General features: G+C 42.0%; 1 protein-coding gene across 1 annotated transcript in view; it reads right to left on the bottom strand.

Annotated features, from left to right (window-relative positions):
• Positions 1-313: 313 nt before the first annotated feature.
• Positions 314-16,269, bottom strand: part of FGL1 (fibrinogen like 1) — a 64,894-nt gene continuing 48,938 nt past the window's right edge. The window contains exons 7-10 of the mRNA XM_074951325.1: positions 10,383-10,480; positions 8,332-8,420; positions 7,168-7,355; positions 314-3,055 (exon numbers count right to left, since the gene is read on the bottom strand). Of these exons, the coding sequence (XP_074807426.1) occupies positions 2,896-3,055; positions 7,168-7,355; positions 8,332-8,420; positions 10,383-10,480 (535 nt within the window). The 3' untranslated portion in view covers positions 314-2,895. The remainder of the gene's footprint in view (positions 3,056-7,167; positions 7,356-8,331; positions 8,421-10,382; positions 10,481-16,269) is intronic.

Raw genomic sequence — 16,269 nt, 5'->3', positions numbered from 1 at the left:
TAGCCTGATGAAATTAAGGCTGAGGAGAGATATAATTGTTCTCTGTAAACACATCAGAGGGATAAACACAAGGGAGGGAGCAGAGTTAAGAGCCAATGTTGGCACAAGAAAACTTGGATATAAACTGGCCATCAACAGTTTAGGCTTGAAATTAGGTGAAGGTTTCTAACCATTAGAGTAGGGGTCTCAAACTCAAATGAGCACGAGGGCCACATGAGGACTAGTACATTGGCCTGAGGGCCGCATCACTGACCCCGCTGCCCTTGCCCCGGCCCCGCCCCCATTCCAACCCCTTCCTCGAAATAAATTCTTACAGCTGTTCAGTTGAAAAGCTCTAGTATCTCCATGTTTTGGAATAGGAACTTGAAAAATACAAGCCAGGGATGTATCTTTTGCTTTTCCTTGAAAAAACCCCCACCCAAATCTGGCCAAATTATAAGCTTTTGAAAACTCTCAGTTTACACATGCTCACCAGAGACTTAGACTTTTGCAGCTCAGTTCTCTAATGACTCAGTTTGCCTTGGGCATACTTCATCTCAGGGCTACTGGGGCAGAGTAGAACTTTGCCTGAAATTGCTGCTTCTGGCTGTAAGAGTGGATGTAAGGACTGAGAGCAGGAAGGCTGTCTCTCCTGTGCTCATGAGCACTCCCCTGCAAACCCCCAGGCAGTATGGAGGCAGAAATTTCCTGACTTGAATGCTGAAGGGACAAGAGCCAGACTGGGGGGACACTAGAGAGAGTAGAGTGGAACAAGGACACTGGCTGGGCAAAGAGACTTGGAGTGAAAGCCGGGGCGGGGAGGGATGCTACACTGAGATTGGATGAGGAGCTGGGGGTGGGAAATGGGACTGAGTGAGCAAGGAAACTGGGACAAGGAGCCTGGGTCAGGGGAAGACTGTGGCTTGGATGGGGAGCCTGGATGTGACTGGGCAAGGACAATGGGAGTGGAGTGAGGATTCTGGGAGGATCTAGACTGGGACTAGTTAGGAAAGGATCTGCAAGGAGGGGGAGAGCCAGGACTGGAAAAGGAACAGGCTAAAGGGACAAGTGGTAGAAGGGGGCAGTCTTGTTGAGGTGAGGGGGTCATAAGGGTCTGTTACCTGTAAAGCATGCTATACGTCAGAATTTAGACTGAAAGTCAAGATTCTGAAGACTCAGCATTCCTCTGCTGTCTGCAAATATCTGTGAAACCCTCTGGAAAAGGGAGTGTTCCATTCCCCCTCTAGTCATTAGTTCACGTAGAAGATAACCTACTGCTACTATCAGTTACTCCGTGAGCTCAAGTGGCAGAAGTCTGTGCTATGGATCTAAAGGTTCCAACCCTGCTGGGTGTCATGATGGAAATGGGTTCAGCTTTTCTTTAAAATTACACACACAAAAACTACATTAAAAGAATGTTAAGTTTGCTAAAGCAAGCACTCAAAAGCTAGAAATTAGCCAGAAATTAGCCAGAATTAAAGTTGCCCATGTAACCTTAATTTGGCTCCCCTGTGCGTATGTATTATGATACAGTCTTTAATTACAAGATCATACATTATATTTTCCACTGGACCCCTGCCCCATTCAGTGCACAGCATGTCCACTCATAAGTGCTGGAACTAAGGGTGCAGCATGGTTTGAAATGGTTTCAATCACATACAGAGTTTACAGTTTGGTTCAATGGCTCTCAGCACCCCCAATATACAAATTGCTCCAGAACAATCAATTTTGGGTGCTCAATTTGAAACAACTAGGACCTGATTTTTCAGAGTGCTTTGAGTTATATAGCACTCTGTATGTTCAAAGCACAGCTCCCATTGACTTCAGTTGCAGCTGTGAGTGCCCAAGTCAGGCACCCAGAAAATGAGGAACCCACAATTAGCGGCCATCTGTGAAAAGTTTGGTTTAAGTGACTTGCCCACATCACATAGGAACTATATGGTAGCAGCAGGGATAGAACCCAATTTTCCAGGGCAGCACGAAAGGGCCTTAACCACAAGACCATCCTTTTTCTTCATTCAAGCTACTGCCTCATTCACTACACATCTTTCAACTTCTGCAGCAAATGACACAGGACTCCTACATACAACACCTTCATTCTACACAACCAGGATTAATTCCCAGAAACAGTCCATTCTGTGCACTAAACGAGGCGCCCATAACATTATTTTAATGTCATTTTTATGTGTAATATATAGTCACATTGCTTTTTAGAACAATAGAGTGAATCTATTTTGTAATTTTTCCATTAAATCCTATTTATTGTGCATAGATTTCAATATAGATGGTTTCCAAATGAAAAAAGTCCAAAATAGTGTGGGCCAAGTTGGCACCCCCTCCTGTACCCCATTCCCCAGAAGGCACAGAAAGTACAAATTGCACCTGTGTACCAGCCTAGTCTCTTGTGTCCTAGGAAAGGACAGGTGATTCCCACTGCTGTCCTTCCTCAGAGGTTCTGGCATTGTAGGCTGCTTTGAATTCCACTGGGGATTCCAAAGGAGCCTCACCAGCAGAGGCTACAATGGCACTGCACTCCTCCTTCCTGACCAATACCGCTCACTTCTGGGGAAGTCCTGGCCCCCCTTGTGCCTGTCAGTCAAGTGGAAGTTCCCCCTGCTTCTAGGGATCTACTGCTAAGTATTCTACATGGGTGAAAGTTGCCATAAACCCTGGGTGAATGTTGACCGGTCTCTTTAGCAATCCCATACATGTTATTTGTATCTCCAGGCTCAAGGCCAGATTCTATTCTCATTTATACCCATATAACACCACTGATTTTAATGAAGTTATTCCAGATTTATACAGGCATAAATGAGGCAGGGGAGTGGGGGTGGTGGAGGGAGAAATCTGCCCATCTGGCTTAATTTGAATGGATTTGCTAAAAGATTAACTGGATGAATTATACTAACTAGATATTTAAACAACATTGGGTTCAAAGTCTGCTGGTCTGACCTTCATGACAACAGATTTCAGAGAATACCACCACCCATGCCATGTGTACCAAACAATTCCATTGTCTGTCTTTGCTGTATAAGGTCCTTTGTAGTACACACCATTCAGGTTGGAAGAGTGACACCTGGTGGGAAAGAAGGGGAAAACAAAAATAAGACATTCATGTTAATTAAACAAATCTGTTTTGTCTAAAAGCTTCAGGGATTTGTAGTTGTTGCATGAGCCAAAAAAATCACTATGTTGATGACAGTCTAGTTTGACAGCTGCAGGAATTTGCATTCATGGGGCTCAATGCCACTAAACAATAAAGGCTAAATTAGGGCACAATTTCAAGGGTTCTTAGCGGCTCCAAAACAAAAAGTCCTTTGTTCCTTGACTCCATTCCTTTAACACCATTAGTTCCCTGACATTTTGCCTGCTAATCTGCTTCATTAGAGAATGTTTCCAGACTTGTTAAGATCAGACCTAGCAACAAGGGTACGTGGCAATGAAAACTTTGTGAAAGGAATGTGGCATTGTTCCTCTGTTTGTTGTTTTGGAGCAATTGCTCTAAATCCTGCTAACAGTTGGAGTTTCACATGCAAAAATAAGAATAATCACCATCAGCTCAGCTATTAAACGACTGATTTCATATTTGTTGGAAAAATATGAAATCTCTCTACAAGTTAAATATAGCCATTCTGGCCATCCTCCAATAGCTGGATCATCTGAGTTGCCATTTCAATTGGCATCCTTCTCTGGCTCTCTAATACATTGCAACAGTATAAGTTACATTTGTAACTGTCAAAGAAATACTTTGCTATGCTACAGCCCCTCTCCCTCATTAATTTTGTTTCCATGAAGAAGAAGAAATGATTGTGATTATATAGACATTTAAACATTTTTTTTTTGCAGGATATTGTAGTGAATCCATTTAGCTATAGCTCCAATACTAGATTATAACAACTGTTGGGTTGGTATTTTGTTGTTATTAGTAGCTAGTTGTCACACATTATGATGGATTTTAGAAAGCTGTCTTTAGGTAGAATTCAAAAAGAAAACAATCTAGAATGAGCTTTAAGGATATAACTCTTGGCAAATGTTAGTCTCTCTAGGTATGTTTGCACGTGTTTACACTCAACAGTTACAAACAACTGAAATAGAAGCAATAATAATAAAAGCCATATATTAAAATTCTTATTTAGCTGGTTGTTCATTGCAAACACTTTTTAAAAATTGAATCATGCCATATACCAGCTGAAAGTTTATGACCTGCAGATATAAAAGGTGGTTTTGATTTTCAAAAGGATAAACTGGTGACAGCACTGACATGCTCAATATGTCATACACTTTCCTTACTGGGTAGGCATGTGTTTACTTTGCACTACTCACTCAAGCACAAACTTCCTTAGCAAAGGCATAGAGGGTAACAGGTGGTGACTAGCTACTGGACTTCTTTATTGACTCCTTTACTGCATTTCCTTCTTTTGGTGGAAATGGACACAAGTGGATTTTTTTGAAAGTACCATGAGCCAAGAATAACAACTCTTAAATTGGTGCTGGGGAGCAAAAAAAGCACAATAACAAAACTACACAAATACTGTGTAACAGTCTGGACACTGAAATAACTAGACATGCAGCAGAAACACAACTGGCATATGATTTATTGATTACATATGTTAAGTACTCAGTACTCCTGATCCCTTAATTTTTTTAAGGCAAAAATTGCATTTCAACAGATTTTAAATAGAAAAACAAACTCCTACCCAGCTGGGAGACCCTATATAACCCAATCCAGAGCACTGGTTCTCCCCCCATCCATGATTGCTAATGTGAGCATGACAAATGAGTGCTTTCAGTGCTTTCATTTCACTCTGCCTGCTTGCTTTGTTCTTTTGTGTGGGCAGAATATCGATATTTGCAAGCATTCTGCTGAGTGTTTCAGTGTTCAGTTCAGTAGTAAGTGCTTACTCAACAAAATGGCAGAATCATGGAGGGGGGTAACTTCATTAGCAGCTTTCATCTTTAACCCAGAGCATAGTTGCTACAAGACAGTATTATCACTTTAAGAGAGAGAAAGACCCATAGCTAATAGAAACCTGCACCGCAAGAGCTAGCTATCTGTGGTATTTATATGATATGAATCATAATAGTACATTAGATACAAAGAGCTGTCAAATCCTGTCATGCAGCTATTTCCACAAAAGTATAATGCTTTTGCCTGAGCTATCAGACATAATAAGAGATTTGTTTTGAGGAAAATGGACTCAGTTGACTAATAGTCATTGGTGATTCATCATACATGAAAGCTGTGATATGTTATCACAATCCTATGTAATTTTAGGGCTGGAGGTTCATTTAATTGGGAACAGGATCACAACTGATTTTTTTTCTATATCTATAATTGTAGCTTTAAGTAGCACTGAAACTCAGTCCACAAGTGGTTTTCCTATGATATTATACCCAATTTCTTGCACTATCCATTATGTTGATTCTCCTTCCCTAGCATATGCTAAAAGATAAAATTAATTTTGAAACAAACCTATGAGGTGGCTACAGGTAATGAGATCGGCCTAACTTATCTCAGTCCTCTCAAAGAAAGTGGTATTGAATTTTGGGAAGTGAGGGGTTAAAAAGGGAGACAAAGGGTGACACAGAGAGAGACACACACATTGGAGCTGATCCTGCCTGGCAATTCTTGCCAAGTGAACTGAGATTGCATTGTGATAATATGCTTCTGTGAACTGCATTTTATAGCTATATATTGCATAATTATATTGCATAATTGCACCTTGCAGCTATATTTATCTTATTATTCAAGTGAACCTATATAGATAGTTGCCCATATATTCAAGGCCAAGGTTATTTATCATTTATGTTCAATCTTCTGTGTCACCTTGCATGCATGGGTATAAGAAATGTTAGAAACTTTAAAACTTTGACTTCATCATATTTAAGGACGTTTCCTTCTCAGAATAATCGCTCTGAGAACAACCACTAATTAAGGGGGTGTATTCCTTTCTTGATGAATGGACAATGAGCTTGAGACCCTGTGAAGTGGGGTGAAAAATGGTTCCCCTAACATTAGGCATCTATTAACTCAACCACTAGCACTAACTTGTCATATAGCCTGCCCAAATGTCACATCTGGTCTAGTTAAATACTGGGAAAATGCAAGAATGGGAAGCAGTGGTAATGTGTGTTCAAGATGACTTGTTTTAAGGAAAGTCAGAGACCTTAAAGAGAATCTGTACATTGGAGATAGAATAGATACAGAATGACAGCAAGTGAGAATTTGGAATGCAAACCCCAGCACATAGTAAATCCCTTCTCTCAGTCCAGTGCAAGCTGGAGATGGTGTGATACAGAAGTATCAGGCAAGGAGTTCGTTCAAGGGTCAGACTCAGTCATGTGGGCAAGTGCTGAGGTGTCTGTGATAGGGGTCAATAACAGATTACCCAATTACAATTAATTATACTAATCCAGGGGTGGGCAAACTTTTTGGCCTGAGGGCCACATTGGGGTTCTGAAACTGTATGGAGGGCCGGGTAGGGAAGGCTGTGCCTCCCCAAACAGCCTGGCCCCCATCTCCTATCTGCCCCCTCCCACTTCCTACCCCCTGATTGCCCCCCTCAGAACCCCTGACCCATCCAACACCCCTTGCTCCTTGTCCCCTGACCGCCCTCCCGGGACCCCATCCCTCGTCCAACACCCCTGCTCCCTGTCCCCTGACTGTCCCGATCCCTATCCACACCCCCACCCCCTGACAGGCCTCTCGGGACTCCCACACCTATCCAACCCCCCCGCTCCCTGTCCCCTGACTGCCCCCACCCAGAACCTCCGCCCCATCCAACCACCCCCTGCTCCCTGTCTCCTGACTGCCTCCAGGGACCCTCTGCCCCTTATCTAACCCTCCCCTCCCGTTCCCTGCCTTTTTACCATGCTGCTCAGAGCAGCAGGACTGGCAGCCGCGCCACCCGTGCTGCCTGTTAGGTGCTTGCAGCCCCACCGCCCAGAGTGCTGGCACGACGAGCTGAGGCTGCGGGGGATGGGGGACAGCAGGGGAGGGGCCAGGGATAGCCTTCCCGGCCAGGAGCTCAAGGGCTGGGCAGGATAGTCCAGCGGGCCGGATGAGGCCCGCGGGCCGTAGTTTGCCCACCTCTGTACTAATCTCACCTAATATTATATGTTTCTACATCATATGTAATCAGGAGATATCATAATCACTAGTATTGGTACTCTCATGAAATACCTGACCTGTTAAACCACCAGCCAGCTGTCTCCTCCTCAGCACAGTTCCCTTCATAATTGTCATTGTCTCTGTCTCGTGTACTAAATTTCATTCCTCGGTGATCAGCCCACCATTTCACTTCAGGGTGAAACCCCCCAGTTAGGGAGTCACCAGCTGTGCCGGAGTATTCACCACAGCTCAGCTGGTATGAGCTCTAATGAAAAATGGAGAGAGAAAAATTAGACTAATCTCTGGGTGTTATTAACAAATATGGGTATTAACTAGGAAATATACACATTCCATTCACTGTTATTTAATATAAACTCAGAAATGGCATGTCATTTAGCTCTTGCCATTTAAACACAGTGTAAAAGGCAACTGGGATGATGCTCAGTAAGACAAAAGAATTTTCAAGAACTTTAAATATGTGTTTAAAAGCAGGCTTTTAGGATTCAATTCTGTAAGGTGCTGAAGGGCTTCTATTAGCCGTTGAATGCTTTTAATTCCTACTGCCTCCAAAACAATTGGATTTTACTTTAGTGGCTGTTTAGGGTACTCAGCACCTACCAGAAGGCATTCAGCATAATTGGGCCATTTGGCCCCATTTCAGCAAGGTACTTAAGTATTGCTTAAATTTAACCATGTATGGTCCTAGTGAATTGACTGCAACAGGACTACTCATATGCTTAAAATTAGCCACATAGTTAAGTACCTTGCTGAATCAAGGCCTTTGTTAACAAAGAATATTCTCTATGATTTACCCTTTAACAGAGCTAATTTTGCTTAATAAAAACTTCATCTTATGTTGAACATTTTCATGTCAAAAAATCTTTATAACCAACATCATTGATAACATCAGCAAAGTTCTATGAAAACTGCCTATTATTAAAAGGTTGCTGAAGAACCAGAAAACTAATTTTAAATCTTTAAAGACAGGCACAAAGTATGATTGTGTGAAACCAATTTATGAACTTAAACCAATGTATTATTACATAATCCAAAATTCTAAGGTCTTGGTGAGAAAGAAAATGTGTTAATAAGAGATATTAGAAAACCATATATGTATATGAAAGTTGTGGAATCTATAATTATATGGCCTTCCATAATATTTTTTCTGTTGCCTACAGAATCCAAGCTTTCATTTAAAAAATGAATTAACCGATTAACTAAGTTATTCAGTATTTTATTACCTCTTCATCTGTAACTCTGAAGTGTTTATATTGTGCAAAGCGCCGTTCTCCTTCAAAATCAGAGAGATCAATTCTTAGGGTATAGTTTCCTTAACAAAACAACAACAAATATTTATTCATGTTAAATCAACCTCTCTCAGCATTCCTCAGAATAAAGCCATTGTGCTATGTAAAAAGACTAAAATCCTATTTATATTTCTTCTTTTGCTCCCACAAGCCTTTTTATTTTCACATTTGCATTTACATATTTAAAAAGTTATGGGACAAATTCATATGAATAAAAATCACAGCAATTTCTATAAAACTAATATTGTTCTGGCAACATCTTCTTTAAATTATGCTCCTAAAATTGTTGTAAAACAAGGAATAGCAAGAAATGCTTAAGTGGTGAGGAAGAAAGAAGATAAAGAGGTGTGGGATATACTTCAAGAATACAAATTATAATAGTCACTAACGTCTAGAGACGACCTGTGCCTGCCAGTAGTGTGGGGGAGGGGAACAGAGTGAGGGAAGCCAGCTTCAGCAGTGTTACTGAGCATGCTCAGTACAAGCCAAGAGGCAAATCTGGCAGGGCACATCACCCCACATGCGCCCCCCCCCCATGCATCACCTCTACTAAAGCCACATTTTCTCATGAAGGTCTTTAAAGGTGAGCATATAACAGACCACAATGCTTGGAATCAAATTTTAGACATTTAAAATTAATTTTTATTAGTATTTCTCCCTCCACAAAACATATGGGGCTGATCTGTATCAGAAATTGATGGAGTTACACTGGTACAAGTTTTCCAATGTAAGCCACCCAGCCCTCACATTGGTAGGATTTGTGAGTTGCTGATGAAGGTAGGAAAGAGGATCCAGCCATAATGCTGGATTTGCTCTTCTTCAAAATTTGGGGGAATTACCATCCAAATTCAAAATTTGAGGCTTTGGGTCCTCTGTAGATTAGTAAATTAAACAATCAGAACCAAATCCTCAGAGGGTGTAAACTGACATCGTTCCAATGACTTCAATGGAGCTGTGCCAAATTTAAGACAATTGAAGATCTGGCCCTGAATGCATAGCATAAATTCTTCTTTCACTTACACCCATTCAACCCCATTGACCTCGATTTCTTATCTGAGGAGAGGAGTATGTTCAAAGGCTGATTGAGCAATGAGGGGCATGATGCCATTGTGAACTGTCAGCAGAGTAATTTAGGAAGTCTGCCTTTTGAAGGTTTTGGGAGGAGGAATGAGTACACTAAATTGAAGCATAAGATCTAACAAGCAATAATTTAGGCCTGGTCTACACTAGGAAATTAGGTCAGTATAACTCACACCTCTGAGTGATGCAGTTAAACCAACCTAACCCTCCTTGTAGCTACCACCTCCCAGGAAGGTGGATTACCTATGCTGATGGGAGAACTCCTCCTGTTGGTGTAGGTGGCATCTTCACTGAAGTGCTACAGTGGTGCAGCTGCACCAGTGCAATATTTTAAGTGTAGACAAGCCCTTAGAGGAGGGTATGTTAGGACAATAGGAGATTAACTACCTTTAATTATTAGAAATATGGAGACACTGCTAGCATTCCCAGGAGTAGGAGAAATAAGAAAACACCCAGACCTGCATTGTCAGTCAGATTGTGTCACATATGTGGCCACTACAAGTCCTGACTAAATGGAACGGATGCAGTTCACTGACTGGGTCAGGACTGTCAGTTAAACTGATGCAGGTCTGCTATGGGGAGGAAGGATCTGAGGGCGTGGGGGATGGTGGCCTTATGTACTGCAGAGCATTGCTCTGTAGAGGATCCCTGCACATCATTGACACATTGGCCCAATGAGGGTTTGAATCCTTTATTAGGAACTGAGATTCAGATTCTGATCTAATTGACGCTGTTGTAAATTCTAAACAACCCCATTCAAACGAGTGGTGTGACTCAGGATTTACACGAGTGCAAATTGCATCAGAACCTGGTCCTGAAACAAAGTAGCAAGCAGAAACAGATGGTGGATTTGCCTGTATTGCAAAGGCCGCTAAGGAAGAAAAATATTTCTGTACAAATCTTACCTTGATTGGTGAGATAGTGAAGATTTTTATTTCCAAGCCAGTATTCACCATTTGTTGAAACAAAATTTCCAAAACCTTGTTCATAGTCAGCCCAGACTCTGAAAATAAAATTGAAACTAATGATTTGGGATAATGAAAGAGGATAATAAGTTTGCTAGGAACTACACCATTGTTTTAACCTCACAGTCTTATATGATATCAAGTCACTAATAAATTACTTTTTGGGGCATGATTCTGACCTCACTTACCTTGGTTTTAAACTAGTGTAAGTCTATTAACTTAACTGGAGTTACTTCTGATTTACACACATGGAAGTGGGAGGTCCTTAGTTTTTTATGCTGGCAGCTGAAACCCAAACTAAAGCTTGGTTTCCAGAAACACAGCCACAATAGCTTTTAAGGTCAGAAGGTATCATTATGACCATTTTGTCTGACTTCCTGCATAACATACTTGCCTAAATTCCAGTAATCATCTCCCAAATGTGTACAATGAAGAGACACTTCCCGGGTGACCACAGCATGAAAGTTTATGTGTAGGAGTGTCACACGCAGCATTTCATCAGAAATAATATACCTTCTGTGATCTGACTGAGTAGCTTATGAAACTTCCACAGATCTCGCTGCTACTGTTTTGTAAGCTGTAGCATCACCTTGCTTTTCCCACCCTTGAGCTAGGGGCACGTCTTTTGATAGGCCCTGCCATTTTTGTATCTCTCTCTGGTGCCTAGATACTATAGTGAAGGGAGTACTAGAAATACCAGACAGATCAGATAAAATAGTTGTTTCCTTTGCCTTGCAATGGAACGCAAATCCAATGAGCCCTGACTAAAGTGTCAGGTTCCGGATGGATCGGGTGGAGAACAACCTGACACTCAGGCTCGAGTTGAGTCAGGCAGTCTCTGAGCACAAGCTGCACTGGGGGTTGGTACAGCAGTGGCTGCCTGCCCTGCTCCTGCTGGCCACTGCCACCTCACTGTACTGTGGTGACAAGTTGCCGTGCCTCTTTTTCCACAGCACGCACAGCTCAGGAAGGCAGCTGTGGCCAGCAGGCAGGGCATGCAGCCAGACCCTACAGGAAGGAGCTGCCGGAAATAGATTTGGGGCATGGAGAATGGGGAGTGGGAAGGCCCACCAGCCTGACCTCCAAGATTGAGGCAGTAGCACTAACACAGGTCTGGGAGGAGAGGCCAGGGAGATGGGAAAACTGGCCACCCTTTGGGTGTGCAGTGCTTGGCTGGGGCTGGGAGCAGCTGATGGGCTGTGGTGGGAGAGCAGGGCTAGGGGATAATGAGCCCCAATGGCTCCATGGAGAAACAAAGTAAAGAAAATGCATTCTGGGCCAGAGGTTAGACCCTTGCAACCTGACTTGAACCTGACAGGACCAAAATTCTAGTGTCAGGTTTGGGTCGGGTATGAAACAACCCAACATGCTTGGGCTGGGTTCAGATTGGCTGTGGTCAAGTCAGGGTTGGGTTGGGCTCTAAAATTAGGCTCGAGCAGATCTTTATTTTTCCATCTCTAGAGTGGCTCTGACAGACTCTCTGTGACCCTAAGAGCCCCCTTTATGCCAACAGGCAAAGGTCGCACCCAACACGCTGTTGTCAGAATATTTAGCCAAAGAGTGTCTTGTGAGGTATCATGTAAGAACTGGTGATACAGTGGTCCCTAATATTACTGTGTGATGTATGTGTAGTCAGTGTGTAAAGAATTGTGTATATGTGTTGGAAATATATTCCTGAAATATGTTCAGATCAAGCAACCTGAGTAGAGCAGATAAACAGGTTTGCCATAGACAAAGGAACATTGTTTCATCTGTTTACCTTTGTCTCCAATGTAAATTGAGCAAGAAGAGGCCAGAGACAATGGAAGTACATTTACAGGTAAGGGAAATGAAGTGATTAAGCCAATCGAAAAAGAAAATTGATCAAGGGATGAGGAAGACAGCATGGTGTCCACACATCAGGAGAGGAGAGGAACTTTGTCTGGGTTTGCTTTTCAAAGGTTTCCTGTACTATAAAAAGGAGAGAGAACCCCGTAGTTATCCATCACTTAGGGAAGAAAAGGGACACTATCCTCTGTGTCTGTGCAAGTTTTGTCCCCTGGCCTGAAGGACTAAATATGGTGGTAAACGGATGTAAGTGAGAACTGCTTAGGCAAAGATTGTAACTTGCTAAAATGAAAAGTTTTAGTGACTAGAATGCGTGTTTTGTTTGTAACCATACCTGTCTTTTTCTCTTGCTTAGTATCACTTAAATCTCTGTACTTTATTAATAAAAACTTATTAATAGTTTTACTATAACCCATCTCATTGCTATTATATTTAAGTGAAGAATGAGTCCTCAGGTAACCTAACAGGCTGATGTGCACGCTGTCTCTGTGAAAGGGACTGGACACTGCAGAAAGACATCTCTGGGGAACTCAGGAGTTAGGTTTTACTGATTGTTACCTGCAAGGAAGGTTTAGAATGGAAGAGTTTCAAGGAGTTTGCTGTCAGAGAGCTGACATACAGTTTAACAGTAGCAAAGCTCTCACTTGCTGAGGCAGAGGAGTAACACAGTGGCTTATGGTTCTGAGTGTCCTGAAGAGAGAATCACACTCCCGCTGCGGTCTTGTATAAATCACTTACTGTAATCTCTTTGGGGTTAATACTGATCTCAGTTACTTCACTGTAAAGGCACAGTAATTCAATTTCAGTCAATCAATGAACTAAAACCTTATTTCCCTCCATCTGAAAAATAGAAATAGTATTGCTCACTTTTCGCCTACTTGCAGATGCTCAGCCTCTCAGGATCAACCCCCACCAACAAGGGTATTGTGAGGACTAGTTATTGTTAATCGATAAAATGTGCTGAGTAGTTTTTAGATTAAAAGTACAATTCCAGAAGAACACTTTTCTTATTGGTATTTAGAGCATTTTAAAAGGGAAAAAAAGCTAGTGAAATAGAGCAAAGACACAAAATTACTGTAGATATCAACTGACAAAACTAAATACATTGCTAGCTTATGTCACATGAAATGGCAATATATGACTGTGAAAATGTGCTAATAATGAACTTGCCTCAAGATTCACTTGTGTTTCTGTATGTTAAGGTATTGTTTACTGGTGACTATAGAGATATCTAGCAGTGAGGTTTAAGAGTTTGTAAAAGAGGCTAGCCAAGCATGCGCTATGAAATACACAATGGATAATACAGGGTGTACTCACTACAATTAAAAGAAGTAAGCAACGTGTCAGACATTTAAAGATCTTCATTTACTACAGTGTGTTATTACAGACTAGGTCATGAGACTGCAAAGATTATCAGGAACATATGGTAACAGGGTAGTGCATGTACCATCATTAATGTTAACTGAGTATGAGTTATGTAACAATATTAAAACCATATTGGACTCAGTATTGTCTGGCAGACTGAACACAAGGCTGGGAATCAGGACTTTGAGCTACTGAATTTTAATCTTCCCTTTCCCAGATTGACTTATTGTGTCTTTAACCTCTTTGTACCTCAGTTTTTCCCATTTATAAAATGAGGATAGTAATACTTACTAAAACTAGTTAATACTTTTGTCAAAAAAAAGACAGAAAATGGGGTTTTCAACAAAATAATTTCCCCCCAAGTAGTACCTGCTTTACATAGAAAGTTTAAATTTTTTATAGAAGCCTCATGCTTGAAAACCAATTTATAAAATAAAACAAACCACAACAAAACCCAACCCATGCACACAAAATCCACACAAAAAAGTGTCTGAAAACCAAAGAGATTTTGGTTTTCAGCCAAAAATTGAAATATTTCAGCCAAGTACATAAATATTTTGTTTCAGATATGCCACCATGGTGACTCATGAGAGTTGTAGTTCAGTTGCCTCATGTCCCATTCTCCTCTATATGTTGGGCTCCCGAGCCAGACTCCACCTCCCATGATGCACCACAGCCAGGGATTCCCTAATTCACGTGGTACATCATGGGAGATGTAGTCCAACCCAGGAGCTTGGGCTTATAGAGGAGAACAGACGCATGAGGCGCCTGAACTACCACTCCCATGGGACACTGAAATGTCATTTCTGAATCAAACTATTTTGGTTTTCAATTTTTTGCTTAAAAGACCAGGTTTTCCACAGAACACTCTCTCCTCCCCAGTTTTCCAACTATTTTTAATATATACTTACCTGCGTCACAGGTGTTTTTTTAAAGGATTCCCTAATTTAGTATTTGCACAGAACTCTAAACATGTCAGATACTATTTCAGTGCTTATTAATGACATGAAAATGAACTTAGTTACACACAGTGGGACAGTGGTGCTATGGACATCTGATTTACCACAAGTACTGCTGTCAAAGAAAATACCCCAGTGCAGCAAACGACCATTTTTGCTGTGGCCTACTATAGTTAGAATTTAATGTGTCTGTAGTGTTAACTACAAATAATTAGGCCAATGTTACTGATAGTCAGTGGGTGTTCTGATTAGAGAGGATATAGCCAGAATTCATTTGGACATGATAAGTGGGGAAAGGAGCAGCAGCTCATAAATCCAATTTACCTATATTGTCCCCTTTCCTAGGTACAGCATCTAGGTACTTACATACCCCCGCATCATCACAGTATCAGAGCACCTCAAACATTATTGATTTTATCCTTACAACACTGTGAGGTAGGCAGTTGCTATTATCCCCATTTTACAAATGAGGAACAAAATAATTAAGACCCTGATTCAGCAAGGTACTTAAATATGTGCCTCACTTAAAACACAGGAGTAGTCCCAAGGGCTTCAGTGGATTGTTTTTAAAAGATGCTTAAAGTTGGGTTCATTCTTAACTACTTTAAATTGGGCCTAAGTAACTTACCCAAGGCCACACTTAGGGTATGTCTACACTACGAAATTAGGTAGAATTTATAGAAGTCGGTTTTTTAAAATCGTTTTTATATATTCGAGTGTGTGTGTCCCCACAGAAAATGCTCTAAGTGCATTAAGCGCATTAACTCGGCGGAGTGCTTCCACAGTACCGAGGCAAGCGTCGACTTCTGGAGCGTTGCACTGTGGGTGGCTATCCCACAGTTCCCGCAGTCTCCGCTGCCCATTGGAATTCTGGGTTGAGATCCCAATGCCTGATGGGGCTAAAACATTGTCGCGGGTGGTTCTGGGTACATATCGTCAGGCCCCCGTTCCCTCCCTCCCTCCGTAAAAGAAAGGGCAGACGATTGTTTTGCGCCTTTTTTCTTGAGTTACCTGTGCAGATGCCATACCACGGCAAGCATGGAGCCCGCTCAGGTAACAATCACCGTATGTCTCCTGGGTGCTGGCGGACGTGGTACTGCATTGCTACACAGCAGCAGCAACCCATTGCCTTGTGGCAGCAGATGGTGCAATAGGACTGGTAGCCATCATCGTCATGTCCGAGGTGCTCCTGGTCGCCTCTGTGAGGTCGATCAGGAGCGCCTGGGCAGACATGGGCGCAGGGACTAAATTTGGAGTGACTTGATCAGGTCATTCTCTTTAGTCCTGCAGTCAGTCCTGTTGAACCATCTTATGGTGAGCAGACAGGCGATACGGATTGCTAGCAGTCCTCTTGTACCATCTTCTGCCGGGAAGGCAAGAGATGAGGATGGCTAGCAGTCCTATTGTACCGTCTTCTGCCGAGCAGCCATGAGATGTGGATGGCATGCAGTCCTTCTGCACCGTCTGCTGCCAGTCAAAGATGTAAAAGATAGATGGAGTGTATCAAAACAAGAAATAGACCAGATTTGTTTTGTACTCATTTGCAAACCCCTCACCCCCCGTCTAGGGGACTCATTCCTCTAGGTCACACTGCAGTCACTCACAGAGAAGATGCAGCGAGGTAAATCTAGCCATGTATCAATCAGAGGCCAGACCAACCTGCTTGTTCCAATAAG

This window comes from Natator depressus, chromosome 4 (assembly GCF_965152275.1).
Source record: "Natator depressus isolate rNatDep1 chromosome 4, rNatDep2.hap1, whole genome shotgun sequence".
In the NCBI taxonomy this organism is placed as follows: domain Eukaryota; kingdom Metazoa; phylum Chordata; order Testudines; family Cheloniidae; genus Natator; species Natator depressus.
The sequence above is the reverse complement of the archived record's forward strand: the minus strand, read 5'-3'. Positions and strand labels throughout refer to the sequence as shown.